Below are 15,415 nucleotides of genomic sequence, written 5' to 3'. Positions count from 1 at the left end.
TCCTCCTCTCCCTCCCTCCTCTCCCTCCCTCCTCTCCCTCCCTCCTCTCCCCTCCCTCCTCTCCCTCCCCTCCTCTCCCTCCCCTCCTCTCCCTCCCCTCCTCTCCCTCCCCTCCTCTCCCTCCCTCCCTCCCTCCTCTCCCTCCCTCCTCTCCCTCCCTCCTCTCCCTCCCTCCTCTCCTCCCTCCTCTCCCTCCCTCCTCTCCCTCCTCCTCTCCCTCCCTCCTCTCCTCCCTCCTCTCCCTCCCTCCTCTCCCTCCCTCCCTCCTCTCCCTCCCTCCTCTCCCTCCTCTCCCTCCCTCCTCTCCACGTGCCAGGCGCCTGCTCGCCCAACTCGATGCCACCAAGAGCGGGAAAGGATTCTCGGCCACCCGGGAAAAGCCCAGCCAAGGCCACAAACAGCAACGCAGTCACGTACGAGCTGTACTACCGGCCCGAGCAGACCAGGTTCACTCAGGCGGCGAAGGTAAGGGGAGCAAGCAGTGAGGGCCGAACCGTGTTTTGTCTGCGTCTCCCCGCGAGGTTTCCGTCGCTGCTCCTCAGGCTGCGTCGCTCTCGAGCACCGGTGTTGCTCGATGTTCTGTGGAGATCCATCATCTCAGCCACTGCCTTACTGAAGGGCTGCTCTTTGGTGGTGGGGGGGTTGGGTGGTCACTGTCGGAGGGTCGGTACTGAGGGAGCGCCGCACTGTCAGAGGGTCGGTACTGAGGGAGCGCCGCACTGTCGGAGGGTCTGTACTGAGGGAGCGCCGCACTGTCGGAGGGTCGGTACTGAGGGAGCGCCGCACTGTCGGAGGGTCGGTACTGAGGGAGCGCCGCACTGTCGGAGGGTCGGTACTGAGGGAGCGCCGCACTGTCGGAGGGTCGGTACTGAGGGCGCGCCGCACTGTCGGAGGGTCGGTACTGAGGGCGCGCCGCACTGTCGGAGGGTCGGTACTGAGGGCGCGCCGCACTGTCGGAGGGTCGGTACTGAGGGAGCGCCGCACAGTCGGAGGGTCGGTACCGAGGGAGCGCCGCACTGTCGGAGGGTCAGTACTGAGGGAGCGCCGCACTGTCGGAGGGTCGGTACTGAGAGAGCGCCGCACTGTCGGAGGGTCGGTACTGAGGAGCACCGCACTGTCGGGGGGTCAGTACTGAGGGAGCGCCGCACTGTCGGAGGGTCGGTACTGAGGGAGCGCTGCACTGTCGGAGGGTCAGTACTGAGGGAGTGTCGGAGGGTCAGTACTGAGGGAGCGCCGCAGTGTCGGAGGGTCAGGTGAGTCAGCCAGTCATCCCCGTTTTTTTCCCCCCCCCCGCCCGAGCACCCTGACCCAGGGGAAACGGTGACTGCAATGCTGCCCGACCCTGCAGGAATGCTGTAACCAGCCTGCTGCATGCTGACCGATTTGAGATGAGATGTCCAGCAGTCACTTTCTTTTTCCCCTGTGTTCAGTCCAAAGGGTAATTTTCCACCTGTTTTTCTGTTCCAGGTTGCAGAACTGGAAAAGCGTCTGGCAGAACTCGAGGCAGCTGTGGGTACAGGCTCTGATAGACAGGTACAAACAGGACTCCGACTGATGGGAGTCGGGGGGGGGAGGGCACGGGGCTCCGACTGACGGGAGTCGGGGGGCACGGGGCTCCGACTGACGGGAGTCGGGGGGCACGGGGCTCCGACAGACGGGAGTCGGGGCGCACGGGGCTCCGACAGACGGGAGTCGGGGCGCACGGGGCTCCGACAGACGGGAGTCGGGGGGCACGGGGCTCCGACTGACGGGAGTCGGGGGCACGGGGCTCCGACTGACGGGAGTGGGGGGGCACGGGACTCCGACTGACGGGAGTCGGGGGGGGTGCACACGGCTCCGACTGACGGGAGTGGGGGGGCACGGGGCTCCGACTGACGGGAGTCGGGGGGCACGGGGCTCCGACTGACTGGAGTGGGGGGGCACGGGGCTCCGACTGACGGGAGTGGGGGAGGCACGGGGCTCCGACTGACGGGAGTGGGGGGGCACGGGGCTCCGACAGACGGGAGTGGGGGGCACGGGGCTCCGACTGACGGGAGTGGGGGGGCACGGGGCTCCGACTGACGGGAGTGGGGGGGCACGGGGCTCCGACTGACGGGAGTGGGGGGGATGCACAGGGCTCCGACAGACGGGAGTGGGGGGGCACGGGGCTCCGACTGACGGGAGTGGGGGGGCACGGGGCTCCGACAGACGGGAGTGGGGGGGCACGGGGCTCCGACTGACGGGAGTGGGGGGGGTGCACGGGGCTCCGACAGACGGGAGTGGGGGGGCACAGGGCTCCGACTGACGGGAGTGGGGAGGGGGACACGGGGCTTCCGACAGACGGGAGTGGGGGGCACGGGGCTCCGACTGACGGGAGTGGGGGGCACGGGGCTCCGACTGACGGGAGTGGGGGGCACGGAGCTCCGTCAGACGGGAGTGGGGGGCACGGGGCTCCGACAGACGGGAGTGGGGGGCACGGGGCTCCGACAGACGGGAGTGGGGGGCACGGGGCTCCGACAGACGGGAGTCGGGGGCACAGGACTCCGACTGACGGGAGTCGGGGGGCACGGGGCTCCGACAGACGGGAGTCGGGGTGGGGCACGGGGCTCCGACAGACAGGAGTCGGGGGGGTGCACAGGGCTCCGACTGACGGGAGTCGGGGGGGGCAGACGGGGCTCCGACAGACGGGAGTCGGGGCGCACGGGGCTCCGACAGACGGGAGTGGGGGGCACGGGGCTCCGACTGACGGGAGTCGGGGGGTGCACACGGCTCCGACTGACGGGAGTCGGGGGGCACGGGGCTCCGACTGACGGGAGTCGGGGGGCACGGGGCTCCGACTGACGGGAGTGGGGGGGCACGGGGCTCCGACTGACGGGAGTGGGGGAGGCACGGGGCTCCGACAGACGGGAGTGGGGGGCACAGGGCTCCGACTGACGGGAGTGGGGGGCACGGGGCTCCGACAGACGGGAGTGGGGGGGCACGGGGCTCCGACTGACGGGAGTGGGGGGGCACGGGGCTCCGACTGACGGGAGTGGGGGGATGCACAGGGCTCCGACTGACGGGAGTGGGGGGGCACGGGGCTCCGACTGACGGAGTGGGGGGGCACGGGGCTCCGACAGACGGGAGTGGGGGGCACGGGGCTCCGACTGACGGGAGTGGGGGGGTGCACAGGGCTCCGACAGACGGGAGTGGGGGGGGGGGCACGGGGCTCCCGACTGACGGGAGTGGGGGGGGTGCACGGGGCTCCGACAGACGGGAGTGGGGGGCACAGGGCTCCGACTGACGGGAGTGGGGAGGGGGACACGGGGCTCCGACAGACGGGAGTGGGGGGGCACGGGGCTCCGACTGACGGGAGTGGGGGGCACGGGGCTCTGACTGACGGGAGTGGGGGGCACGGGCTCCGACTGACGGGAGTGGGGGGCACGGGGCTCCGTCAGACGGGAGTGGGGGGCACGGGGCTCCGACAGACGGGAGTCGGGGGGCACGGGGCTCCGTCAGACGGGAGTCGGGGGGCACGGGGCTCCGACTGACGGGAGTCGGGGGCACGGGCTCCGACTGACGGGAGTCGGGGGGCACGGGGCTCCGACTGACGGGAGTCGGGGTCGGGCACGGGGCTCCGACAGACGGGAGTCGGGGTCGGGCACGGGGCTCCGACAGACGGCGGGAGGGGGCACGGGGCTCTGACAGGTGGGGAGGGGGACACGGGGCTCTGACAGGTGGGAGGGGGCACGGGCTCCGACTGACGGAGTCGGGGGGCACGGGGCTCCGACTGACGGGAGTCGGGGGGCACGGGGCTCCGACTGACGGGAGTCGGGGTCGGGCACGGGGCTCCGACAAACGGGAGTCGGGGTCGGACACGGGGCTCCGACAGACAGCGGGAGGGGGGCACGGGGCTCTGACAGGTGGGAGGGGGACACGGGGCTCCGTCAGACGGGAGTCGGGGGGCACGGGCTCCGACTGACGGGAGTCGGGGGGCACGGGGCTCCGACTGACGGGAGTCGGGGGGCACGGGGCTCCGACTGACGGGAGTCGGGGGGCACGGGGCTCCGACTGACGGGAGTCGGGGGGCACGGGGCTCGACTGACGGGAGTCGGGGGGCACGGGCTCCGACTGACGGGAGTCGGGGGCACGGGGCTCCGACTGACGGGAGTCGGGGGGCACGGGGCTCCGACTGACGGGAGTCGGGGGGCACGGGGCTCCGACTGACGGGAGTCGGGGGGCACGGGCTCCGACTGACGGGAGTCGGGGGGCACGGGGCTCCGACTGACGGGAGTCGGGGGGCACGGGGCTCCGACTGACGGGGAGTCGGGGGGCACGGGGCTCCGACTGACGGGAGTCGGGGGGCACGGGGCTCCGACTGACGGGAGTCGGGGGGCACGGGGCTCCGACTGACGGGAGTCGGGGGGCACGGGGCTCCGACAGACGGGAGTCGGGGGTCGGGCACGGGGCTCCGACAAACGGGAGTCGGGGTCGGGCACGGGGCTCCGACAGACGGCTGGAGGGGGGCACGGGGCTCTGACAGGTGGGAGGGGGACACGGGGCTCCGTCAGACGGGAGTCGGGGGGCACGGGGCTCCGACTGACGGGAGTCGGGGGGCACGGGGCTCCGACTGACGGGAGTCGGGGGGCACGGGGCTCCGACTGACGGGAGTCGGGGGCACGGGGCTCCGACTGACGGGAGTCGGGGGGCACGGGGCTCCGACTGACGGGAGTCGGGGGGCACGGGGCTCCGACTGACGGAGTCGGGGGGCACGGGGCTCCGACTGACGGGAGTCGGGGGGCACGGGGCTCCGACTGACGGGAGTCGGGGGCACGGGGCTCCGACTGACGGGAGTCGGGGGGCACGGGGCTCAGACAGACGGGAGTCGGGGTCGGGCACGGGGCTCCGACAAACGGGAGTCGGGGTCGGGCACGGGGCTCCGACAGACGGCGGGAGGGGGGCACGGGGCTCTGACAGGTGGGAGGGGACACGGGGCTCCGACTGACGGGAGTCGGGGGTCACGGGGCTCCGACTGACGGCGGGAGGGGGGGCACGGGGCTCTGACAGGTGGGAGGGGGACACGGGGCTCTGACAGGTGGGAGGGGGACACGGGGCTCCGACTGACGGGAGTCGGGGGGGCACGGGGCTCCGACTGACGGGAGTCGGGGGGGCACGGGGCTCCCGACTGACGGGAGTCGGGGGGGCACGGGGCTCCGACTGACGGGAGTCGGGGGGGCACGGGCTCCGACTGACGGGAGTCGGGGGGGCACGGGGCTCCGACTGACGGCGGGAGGGGGCACGGGGCTCCGACTGACGGGAGTCGGGAGGGGGGCACGGGGCTCCGACTGACGGGAGTCGGGGGGCACGGGGCTCCGACTGACGGGAGTCGGGGGGCACGGGGCTCAGACAGACGGGAGTCGGGGTCGGGCACGGGGCTCCGACAAACGGGAGTCGGGGTCGGGCACGGGGCTCCGACAGACGGCGGGAGGGGGGCACGGGGCTCTGACAGGTGGGAGGGGGACACGGGGCTCCGACTGACGGGAGTCGGGGGTCACGGGGCTCCGACTGACGGCGGGAGGGGGGCACGGGGCTCTGACAGGTGGGGAGGGGGACACGGGGCTCCGACTGACGGGAGTCGGGGGGGCACGGGGCTCCGACTGACGGGAGTCGGGGGGGCACGGGGCTCCGACTGACGGCGGGAGGGGGCACGGGGCTCCGACTGACGGGAGTCGGGAGGGGGCACGGGGCTCCGACTGACGGGAGTCGGGGGGGCACGGGGCTCCGACTGACGGGTGTCGGGGGGGCACGGGGCTCCGACTGACGGGAGTCGGGGGGCACGGGGCTCCGACTGACGGGAGTCGGGGGGCACGGGGCTCCGACTGACGGGAGTCGGGGGGCACGGGGCTCCGACTGACGGGAGTCGGGGGGCACGGGGGCTCCGACAGACGGGAGTCGGGGTGGGGCACGGGGCTCCGACAGATGGCGGGAGGGGGGCACGACTCTGACAGGTTGGAGGGGGACACGGGGCTCCGACAGACGGGAGTGGGGGGGGGGGGAACACGGGCTCCGACAGACAGGGGAGACGTGTGGCTCCGACAGACGGGGGGGACACTGGGCTCCGACAGACGGGGTGGACACTGGGCTCCGACAGACGGGGTGGACACTGGGCTCCGACAGACAGGGGGACACTGGGTTGCAGTGTTGTGGAAAATACCCTAATGTGAATTAATAATTTCTGGGAAATTTTGGATGACTCCCTCGCCCCTCAAGGTGAATAATGTCAATGCTGGTTTCCCATTTCAAGCACCCCACATCATCAGCATCTCTACCCCATACCTGAGGGCGCACCTCTTTATTCCCCCCCCCCCCCCCAAATCTCACCCTGAGCTTGTTTCCCACCGCAGCCCCTGAGTGAGATAGCGGCTGAATTAGAGGCAGTGCTGTGCTGTGCTGCGGGCTCGAGCCCACTGAGAGCTGGGTTAAATCTGTCCCGGACCTGTTCGCACGTCGTCGGCCCAGGCAGTGTGCTAAACCCACACCACCGCCTGCTCCTCCTCTTCGCCCCAGTGAGGCATTCCCTGCTCTCTTTTTTTTCCCCCCCCCCCCCGGTTTTCAATCTTGGCTGTTGCAAGCTCTCTCTCTCTCTCTCTCTCTCCTCCCTCACTCCCCCAGTGTGAGCAGAACTAGGCTGACCATTTCGGCCTGCCACTTGTCCAGTTTTGTACTGGACGGTCCAGTTTTTTATTATTCGTTCATGGGATGTGGGCGTCGCTGGCGAGGCCGGCATTAATTGCCCTTGAGAAGGTGGTGGTGAGCCGCCTTCTTGAACCGCTGCAGTCCGTGTGGTGACGGTTCTCCCGCAGTGCTGTTAGGAAGGGAGTTCCAGGATTTTGACCCAGCGACGATGACGGAACGGCCGATATATTTCCAAGTCGGGATGGTGTGTGACTCGGAGGGGAACGTGCAGGTGGTGTTGTTCCCCATGTGCCTGCTGCTCTTGTCCTTCTAGGTGGTAGAGGTCGCGGGTTTGGGAGGTGCTGTCGAAGAAGCCTTGGCGAGTTGCTGCAGCACTCAAGTTTTGAGCGAGCGCTTCTGGGAGTTTATAAAACCCAAACCAGCACGAGAACTCTTCAAAATAATAATCTTCCCTCTTCACCTGCCCCTCCCTTTCTGTGCCTTGTGATTTGGAGGTGTTAATAATTAATGTTCTCAGTGAATTTTCAACAGCGCTCGAGGCTGCTTCCCAGCCCAGCCCCTGCTGCTTGTTCTGACTGCGCCTGCGGGGGGAGCTGGGCTCTGCATCCCGGGGGGGGGGTTCAGTTGGAGACTTGTGCCGGAGGCTCCCCAGTTCCCTGTGCACTGACCCCTTGTTTTTCCTTCATACAGAACCCACTGATTGTTGGACTGCAGGGCTCCTGTCTAATGGTAAGCATGGCCCCCCCCCCCCCCAACCTCCATCTCGCCACTATCGTTCAATGACTCTCAACTCATCAGAGGGGCTTGGAGGGGGTGCAGCGCAGATTCACCAGAACGATACCCGGGGGGGCTAAAAGGGGTTAAATTCCGAGGACAGGTCGCACAGACTGGGCTTGTATTCCCTCGAGTGTAGAAGATTAAGGGGTGATCTCATCGAGGGGTTTAAGATGATTAAAGGACTCGATAGGGTCGATAGAGAGAAACTATTTCCTCTGGTGGGGGGAGTCCAGAACAAGGGAGGGGGCAGAACCTTAAAATCAGAGCCGGGCCGTTCAGTGGTGATGTCAGGAAGCATTTCCTCACACAAAGGGGAGTGGGAATCTGGAACTCTCTCCCCCAAAAAGCTGTTGAGGCTGGGGGTCAATTGGAAATTTCAAAACTGAGATCGATAGATTTTTGTTGGGTATTAAGGGATACAGAACCAAGGAGGGTAAATGGAGTTAAGATACAGATTACAATGATCTAATTGAATGGTGGAACAGGCTCGAGGGGCTGAATGGCCTCCTCCTGTTCCTGTGTATCTAATCCTGTACCTGTCCTCGGAGTGTTTGATGGGACAGTGTAGAGGGAGCTTTACTCTGTATCTAACCCTGTACCTGCCCTGGAGTGTTTGATGGGACAGTGTAGAGGGAGCTTTACTCTGTATCTAACCCTGTACCTGCCCTGGAGTATTTGACGGGACAGTGTAGAGGGAGCTTTACTCTGTATCTAACCCTGTACCTGACCTGGGAGTGTTTGACGGGACAGTGTAGAGGGACCTTTACTCTGTATCTAACCCATCCTGTACCTGCCCTGGGAGTGTTTGATGGGACAGTGTAGAGGGAGCTTTACTCTGTATCTAACCCTGTACCTGCCCTGGGAGTGTTTGATGGGACAGTGTAGAGGGAGCTTTACTCTGTATCTAACCTTGTACCTGCCCCGGGAGTGTTTGATGGGACAGTGTAGAGGAGCTTTACTCTGTATCTAACCCTGTACCTGCCCTGGGAGTGTTTGATGGGACAGTGTAGAGGGAGCTTTACTCTGTATCTAACCCTGTACCTGCCCTGGGAGTGTTTGATGGGGACAGTGTAGAGGGAGCTTTACTCTGTATCTAACCCTGTACCTGCCCCGGGAGTGTTTGATGGGACAGTGTAGAGGGAGCTTTACTCTGTATCTAACCCTGTACCTGCCCTGGGAGTGTTTGATGGGACAGTGTAGAGGGAGCTTTACTCTGTATCTAACCCTGTACCTGCCCGGGAGTGTTTGATGGGACAGTGTAGAGGGAGCTTTACTCTGTATCTAACCCTGTACCTGCCCTGGGAGTGTTTGATGGGACAGTGTAGAGGGAGCTTTACTCTGTATCTAACCCTGTACCTGCCCTGGGAGTGTTTGATGGGACAGTGTAGAGGGAGCTTTACTCTGTATCTAACCCTGTACCTGCCTAGGGAGTGTTTGATGGACAGTGTAGAGGGAACTTAACTCTGTATCTAACCCTGTACCTGCCCCTGGGAGTGTTTGATGGGACAGTGTAGAGGGAGCTTTACTCTGTATCTAACCCTGTACCTGCCCTGGGAGTGTTTGATGGGACAGTGTAGAGGGAGCTTTACTCTGCATCTAACCCTGTACCTGACCCTGGGAGTGTTTGATGGGACAGTGTAGAGGATCTTTACTCTGTATCTAACCCTGTACCTGCCCTAACCCTGTACCTGCCCCGGGAGTGTTTGATGTTGAAGCTGGGTGCCTGATAATGGGAAGATTCCCATTCCCCTGCACTAACATTCCTCAACGCGCTGAGCACCATAAATACTCTTTTTCCCACAGTTACTGTATAATTTCGCTCCTTTTTCCCAGGGAACCGTCGAGGTTCTTCAGACCAAAGTGAGCACCTTGGACCCAGGGACGCTGGACCAGGTTGAAGCAAGACTACAGGTAAACACCGGGAGTCTGATTTGACATGGCTGGAGATAAACCAGGGCTGGTGTCTTTTATTGGCGACTGAGTGGAGGAGAGGGCTGAGGGGTGACCTGATCAAGGTCTTTAAAATTAAGGTGGTGTTCGATAGGGTAGACGTGGAGAAGATGTTTCCACTCGTGGGGGAGACCAGAACTAGGGGGCCATGAATATAAGATAGTCGCTAATAAATCCAATCGGGAATTCAGGAGAAACTTCTTTACCCAGAGAGCGGTGAGAATGTGGAACTCGCTCCCACATGGAGTGGTTGAGGGGAATAGTGTAGATGGATTTAAGGGGAAGCTGATAAACACATGAGGGAGAAAGGAATAGAAGGATATGGTGATAGGGTGATGAAGTAGGGAGGGAGGAGGCTCATGTGGAGCATAAACACCAGCACGGACCTGTTGGGCCGAATGGCCTGTTTCCGTGCTGTAAGTTGTATGTGGAGGGGAGGAGGGAGAGATGCGTGTGATCATGTCCTAGAGTGGGCACTGGCTGTTTATAGAGATAGTTTGGGGCCCTATGAATTGCCCTCCCTTGTGGGGAGAAGGGTGTTAACATTGTCTCCCTTTGGTTGAGTTTGGTTCTAAGTTGATTGATTGGATGAGTTAACCCTCTGGCGTTCTCTCTAATCTGATAGCCGGCCCATTGAGTGTCCCAGGTTACTGTTGCTGATTGACCAGTTAGCCTGGCTCATCGATAGCACCTGGAAGGGTAGATCTGTCATTACACATCCCCCGATTTCCATCGCTCCCACCATTGGCGGCCGTGCCTTCAGCTGCCTGGGCCCTAAGCTCTGGAATTCCCTCCCGAAACCTCTCCGCCTCTCTCCCCTCCTTTAAGACGTTCCTTAAAACCTACCTCTTTGACCGAGCTTTTGGTCACCTGTCCCTAATATCTCCTCATGTGGCCTCGGTGTCAGATTTTGTCTGACTTCGCTCCCGTGAAATGCCTTCGGGACCTTTTGCGACCGTAAAGGCGCTGAATAGATCCATGCCACGTGATTCCAGTCCCACACCGACGTGGTTGCCTCTTAACTGCCCTCCGAAAGTGGGTCTAACGAGACCCTCGGTTGTATCGAACGAGAAGGCGGCCCACCACCACCTTCTCGAGGGGCAGCTCGGGGATTGGGCAATAAGTGCCGGCCCCGCCAGCGACGCCCGCGCCCCCCGAGAATTGACGTGGAGCGTTTCCTGAAGGGGTCAGATTAGCAGAGGTTGTTACCCTGCTTCTGAATCTCCTGCCTCGGGCACTCCCGGTGAAGGGAGGGCGAGCAGTCACGACAGCCGGTGGGGCTCGCCTTGTAAGAACAAGCTGTGTGTTGGAACAGAGAACCAGGGACAACTACGTGCGCGTGCGTGTGTGTGCGTGCGCGTGTGCGCGTGTGTGTGTGTGTGTGCGTGCGAACCACTTGGCACGTTTACACACCAGGCCCCTTGAGACGCTCAGGGGCCAGTCATTTCGAGACCAGGTGCAGGCTCCTCTGACCACACTGGCAATCTGGTGCTCTCTGAGAAACCATGAAACACTCCACGTCCCGAGGGAATTCTCGGTACTTGCAATGTTTTCTAACCCCTCTGTCTTCTTGGCATCGCTGACTCTTGCATCTTTCTCCCCACCCCCCCCCCCCCAAACCCTTTCAGAGCGTACTGGGGAAGCTGAACGAGATCGCCAAGCACAAGACGGCAAATGAAGAGGCGGAGACCCAGAGCAAGGTGAGAGATCGGGTGTCTGCGCCTCCGTTCCCCGCGTCTCCCCGGCTGCTTTCTGCGGCGCGGTGCCTGCTCGTATCCCGAGCGGGCATTAAGAGCTCGGTTTCTCTCTGTCTCCTAAACCACGCTTGCGGCTTGTAACCCCTGCTGTTTGTGGCCTGCAGGTATCCAGCTGTACGACCTGGTCCAGAAGTGGGACACCATGACCACGACACTGCCACAGGTGGTGGAGAGGCTGGTCGCTGTGAGGGAGCTGCACGAGCAAGGTGAGGGGTCCTCTTCAATTTCTCTCCCCTCCCCTTCCCGCTCTGCGTGTGTGCGCGTGTGTGCGTGTGTGCGTGTGCGTGTGTGCGTGTGTGTGTGTGCGTGTGTGTGTGTGCGTGTGTGTGTGTGCGTGTGTGTGCGCGTGTGCGTGTGCGTGCGTGCGTGTGTGTGTGTGCGTGTGTGTGTGCGCGCGTTTGTGTGTGTGTGCGCGCGTGCGTGTGTGTGTGTGAGAGAGAAAAGATTCTCGAGAACCGTGGGTGGGGTGTGTTCACGGGGATACATGTGACCGTGTTTTGTTCTGGTTTCAGCCATGCAGTTCGGCCGGCTGCTGACCCACCTGGACTCCACGCAACAGACGATTACAAGCTCGATGAAAGAAAATACCGCTCTGTTAACACAGGTACAGCTCCCCCCGACTCCCACTCCCGCGCAGCAGCGGCAGCAGTGTGTTACCAGCCTGCCGAGGAAAGAGTCGCAGGCCATTTCCTCCTCAACCACCCTCCCACCGCCCCCCCACCCCCCCAGCTTCTCCCAACAGGACCCCCGACTCGCACTGGGGTACAGTCTCCGCAGGTGCAGGGTGCCCTCGCACTTCACCCTGAGCCTCGGTGGTGATGCCAGGAGGCGATCGGGGCTCACAGTCCAGACTGATCCTGTCCTCACCCGGCAACCAGGAGAGGCCAGCGGGTGATGATCAGGAGCAGAGAGGCTGGCTGTTGGCCGTTCTACGCCACCTCCCCCAACCCACAAATGCCTTCCCCCCCCTCTCTCCCTCCTCTCCTTCCCCCTTCTCTCCCTCCTCTCCTTCCCCCCCCTCTCTCCCTCCTCTCCTTCCCCCCTCTCTCCCTCCTCTCCTTCCCCCCTCTCTCCCTCCTCTCCTTCCCCCCTCTCTCCCTCCTCTCCTTCCCCCCTCTCTCCCTCCTCTCCTTCCCCCCTCTCTCCCTCCTCTCCTTCCCCCCTCTCTCCCTCCTCTCCTTCCCCCCTCTCTCCCTCCCCTCCTCCCTCTTCTCTCTCTCTCCCCTCCTCCCTCTTCTCTCTCCCCTCCTCCCTCTTCTCTCTCTCTTCCCTCCCCTCCTCCCTCTTCTCTCTCTCTCTCCCTCCTCCCTCTTCTCTCTCTCTCCTCCTCCCTCTTCTCTCTCTCTCTCTCTCTCTCTCCCCTCCTCCCTCTTCTCTCTCTCTCCCTCCCCTCCTCCCTCTTCTCTCTCTCTCTCCCTCCTCCCTCTTCTCTCTCTCTCTCCCCTCCTCCCTCTTCTCTCTCTCTCTCCCCTCCTCCCTCTTCTCTCTCTCTCCCCTCCTCCCTCTTCTCTCTCTCTCCCCTCCTCCCTCTTCTCTCTCTCCCCTCCTCCCTCTTCTCTCTCTCCCCTCCTCCCTCTTCTCTCTCTCCCCTCCTCCCTCTTCTCTCTCTCCCCTCCTCCCTCTTCTCTCTCTCCCCTCCTCCCTCTTCTCTCTCTCCCTCCTCCCTCTTCTCTCTCTCCCCTCCTCCCTCTTCTCTCTCTCCCCTCCTCCCTCTTCTCTCTCTCCTCCTCCCTCTTCTCTCTCTCCCCTCCTCCCTCTTCTCTCTCTCCCCTCCTCCCTCTTCTCTCTCCCTCCCCTCCTCCCTCTTCTCTCTCTCTCTCTCCCCTCCTCCCTCTTCTCTCTCTCTCTCTCCCCTCCTCCCTCTTCTCTCTCTCTCTCTCTCCCCTCCTCCCTCTTCTCTCTCTCTCTCTCTCTCCCCTCCTCCCTCTTCTCTCTCTCTCTCTCTCTCCCCTCCTCCCTCTTCTCTCTCTCTCCCCTCCTCCCTCTTCTCTCTCTCTCCCTCCTCCCTCTTCTCTCTCTCCCCTCCTCCCTCTTCTCTCTCTCTCTCCCCTCCTCCCTCTTCTCTCTCTCTCTCTCCCCTCCTCCCTCTTCTCTCTCTCTCTCCCCTCCTCCCTCTTCTCTCTCTCTCTCCCTCCTCCCTCTTCTCTCCCCTCCTCCCTCTTCTCTCTCTCTCCCTCCTCCCTCTTCTCTCTCTCTCTCCCCTCCTCCCTCTTCTCTCTCTCTCTCTCTCCCCTCCTCCCTCTTCTCTCTCTCTCTCTCCCCTCCTCCCTCTTCTCTCTCTCTCTCTCCCTCCTCCCTCTTCTCTCTCTCTCTCCCCTCCTCCCTCTTCTCTCTCTCTCTCTCCCCTCCTCCCTCTTCTCTCTCTCTCTCTCCCCTCCTCCCTCTTCTCTCTCCCCTCCTCCCTCTTCTCTCTCTCTCTCTCTCCCCTCCTCCCTCTTCTCTCTCTCTCTCTCTCCCCTCCTCCTCTTCTCTCTCTCTCTCTCTCTCCCTCTCCTCTCTCTCTCTCCCCTCCTCCCTCTCTCTCCCCTCCCCCTCCTCTCTCCCCAGGTCAGGGCCGGTACCATTGCTCTGGGCTCAGTGTAATGTCTCCATTGGCTGATCAGCTGACAGACCCTCACCTTGAGGCTCTGGGGTGAGTGGGTGGTAGCCTCTTGAGGAAAGGTACTGAGATCAGTGGCCTTTAGGAGAGGGAGGGAGGGGACCAAGGGTTAAGGACAAACCTGTCCAGGGATGAGGGTCTTCAGTTACGTGGGGAGACTGGAGAAGCTGGGATTGTTCTCCTTAGAGCAGAGAAGGTTAAGGGGGAGATTTAATAGAGGTGATCAAAATCATGAGGGGGTTTTGATAGAGTCGATGGGAGAGACTGTTTCCAGTGGCAGGAGGGTCGGTAACCAGAGGACACAGATTAAGATAATCGGGGAAAGAACCAGAGGGGGAGATGAGGAGAATGTTATTTTACGCAGCGAGTTGTGATGATCTGGAACGCGCTGCCTGAAAGGGCGGTGGGAGCAGATTCAATAATAACTTTCAAAAGGGGAATTGGATAAATACTTGAAGGGGAAAAATTTGCAGGGCTACGGGGGAAAGAGCAGGGGGGGCGAGTGGGACTAATCGGACAGCTCTTTCAAAGAGCCGGCACAGGCACGATGGGCCGAATGGCCCCCCCCCCCCCCTCCTGTGCTGTGTGAGTCTATCGTCGGTGACCCTGTCCCACTTTGTTGGTTGCAGGTCCAGAAGACCATGAAGGAAAACTTGTCGGTGGTTCAGCAGAACTTTGTCAGTCTCGATGCCCGGGTGAAGAAGCTCACTGCATGAACCCAGCACCAAAGTGCATGTTGTGAATCAGTCCCGCTGGCCAGTGATTTGATGAGCAGGAGCAGAGCCCCCCCCCCCCCCCCCCCTCCCCTCCCGGAGGGGGGGTCCGACGCTGTCTCGAACGGGGAGGTGGTGGGGGGGGGGGGAAAGCGCACTATAACCTCCGACAGCCCAATAAACCCGACCCCCCCCACCCCCCCTTCACGGGCTGACTCTTGTTTCGCTACTTTACGGCGTCGATGATCTATTTATTATATACTCGTCATCCAGTACAGCTCCGACCTCTTCCCCTACCCGGGCTCCTGCAGCACCCGTTATTGTTTATTTAATCGGCCACCAGGTAATGGTTTGAGCGAAGGAGAGCACCACCTCGCCCCTTCGCACTCGAGGCGTGCAGTACGATTGTGAGCTGATGTGATGGTGCCTTCCTTTCTCCACACCACCCCCCCCCTTCCCCCTCCCTTTGTTGGTGATCTGTGCCGTGCTCTCTGCCACCACCAACCTCCAGAGAGGACCACGTATAAATTAGCCCCGTAAGAGTGCACCTCTCTCACACTCGATGTATCTTCCTCGCTTGTCAGTAGAGACCCAATAAAATGCCCTTAAACCCAGTTCGCCGTTCACTATTGTCTGTGTCTGGTACAACGCACATCGAACACAAACTACACAGTTGCAGAGGCCTCTCCACGTAACGCGGCCCCCTCACTTTGCCATGCTTTGTGTCTGCGGCTCCCCGGAGGGACTGCGCCGTGAAAGGGCTCGCATTTCACTTCGGGAGATGGAGAGAAAGACGCAATGAATAGGTAGGTGCCGAGAGGCGGTTTCCCCCCGGCTGGAGAGTCTGGAACGAGGGGGGCGGAGTCTCAGGATGAGGGGTCGGCCATTTAGGACTGAAGACGAGGAGGAATTTCTTCACCCGGAGGGTTGCGAATCTTTGGAATTCTCCACCCCGCAGGGCTGTG

General features: G+C 62.6%; 1 protein-coding gene across 1 annotated transcript; it reads left to right on the top strand.

The window, feature by feature from the left end:
* Nucleotides 1-316: 316 nt before the first annotated feature.
* dctn2 (dynactin 2 (p50)) lies at nt 317-15,064 on the top strand (the record flags this gene model as incomplete). The annotated part of the gene is given in 9 exon segments (XM_067977560.1): nt 317-370; nt 372-465; nt 1,468-1,533; nt 7,345-7,383; nt 9,265-9,342; nt 11,010-11,093; nt 11,251-11,344; nt 11,651-11,742; nt 14,367-15,064. Coding segments are annotated over 9 exon segments (688 nt in total), but the record flags the coding sequence as incomplete, so codon positions are not given.
* Between the last annotated feature and the right edge of the window lie 351 nt (nt 15,065-15,415).

Source organism: Heptranchias perlo, unplaced genomic scaffold (assembly GCF_035084215.1).
Source record: "Heptranchias perlo isolate sHepPer1 unplaced genomic scaffold, sHepPer1.hap1 HAP1_SCAFFOLD_1601, whole genome shotgun sequence".
NCBI classification, from domain to species: Eukaryota; Metazoa; Chordata; class Chondrichthyes; order Hexanchiformes; family Hexanchidae; genus Heptranchias; species Heptranchias perlo.
Note: the sequence above shows the minus strand (reverse complement) of the source record. Positions and strands in the feature narration are given on the sequence as shown.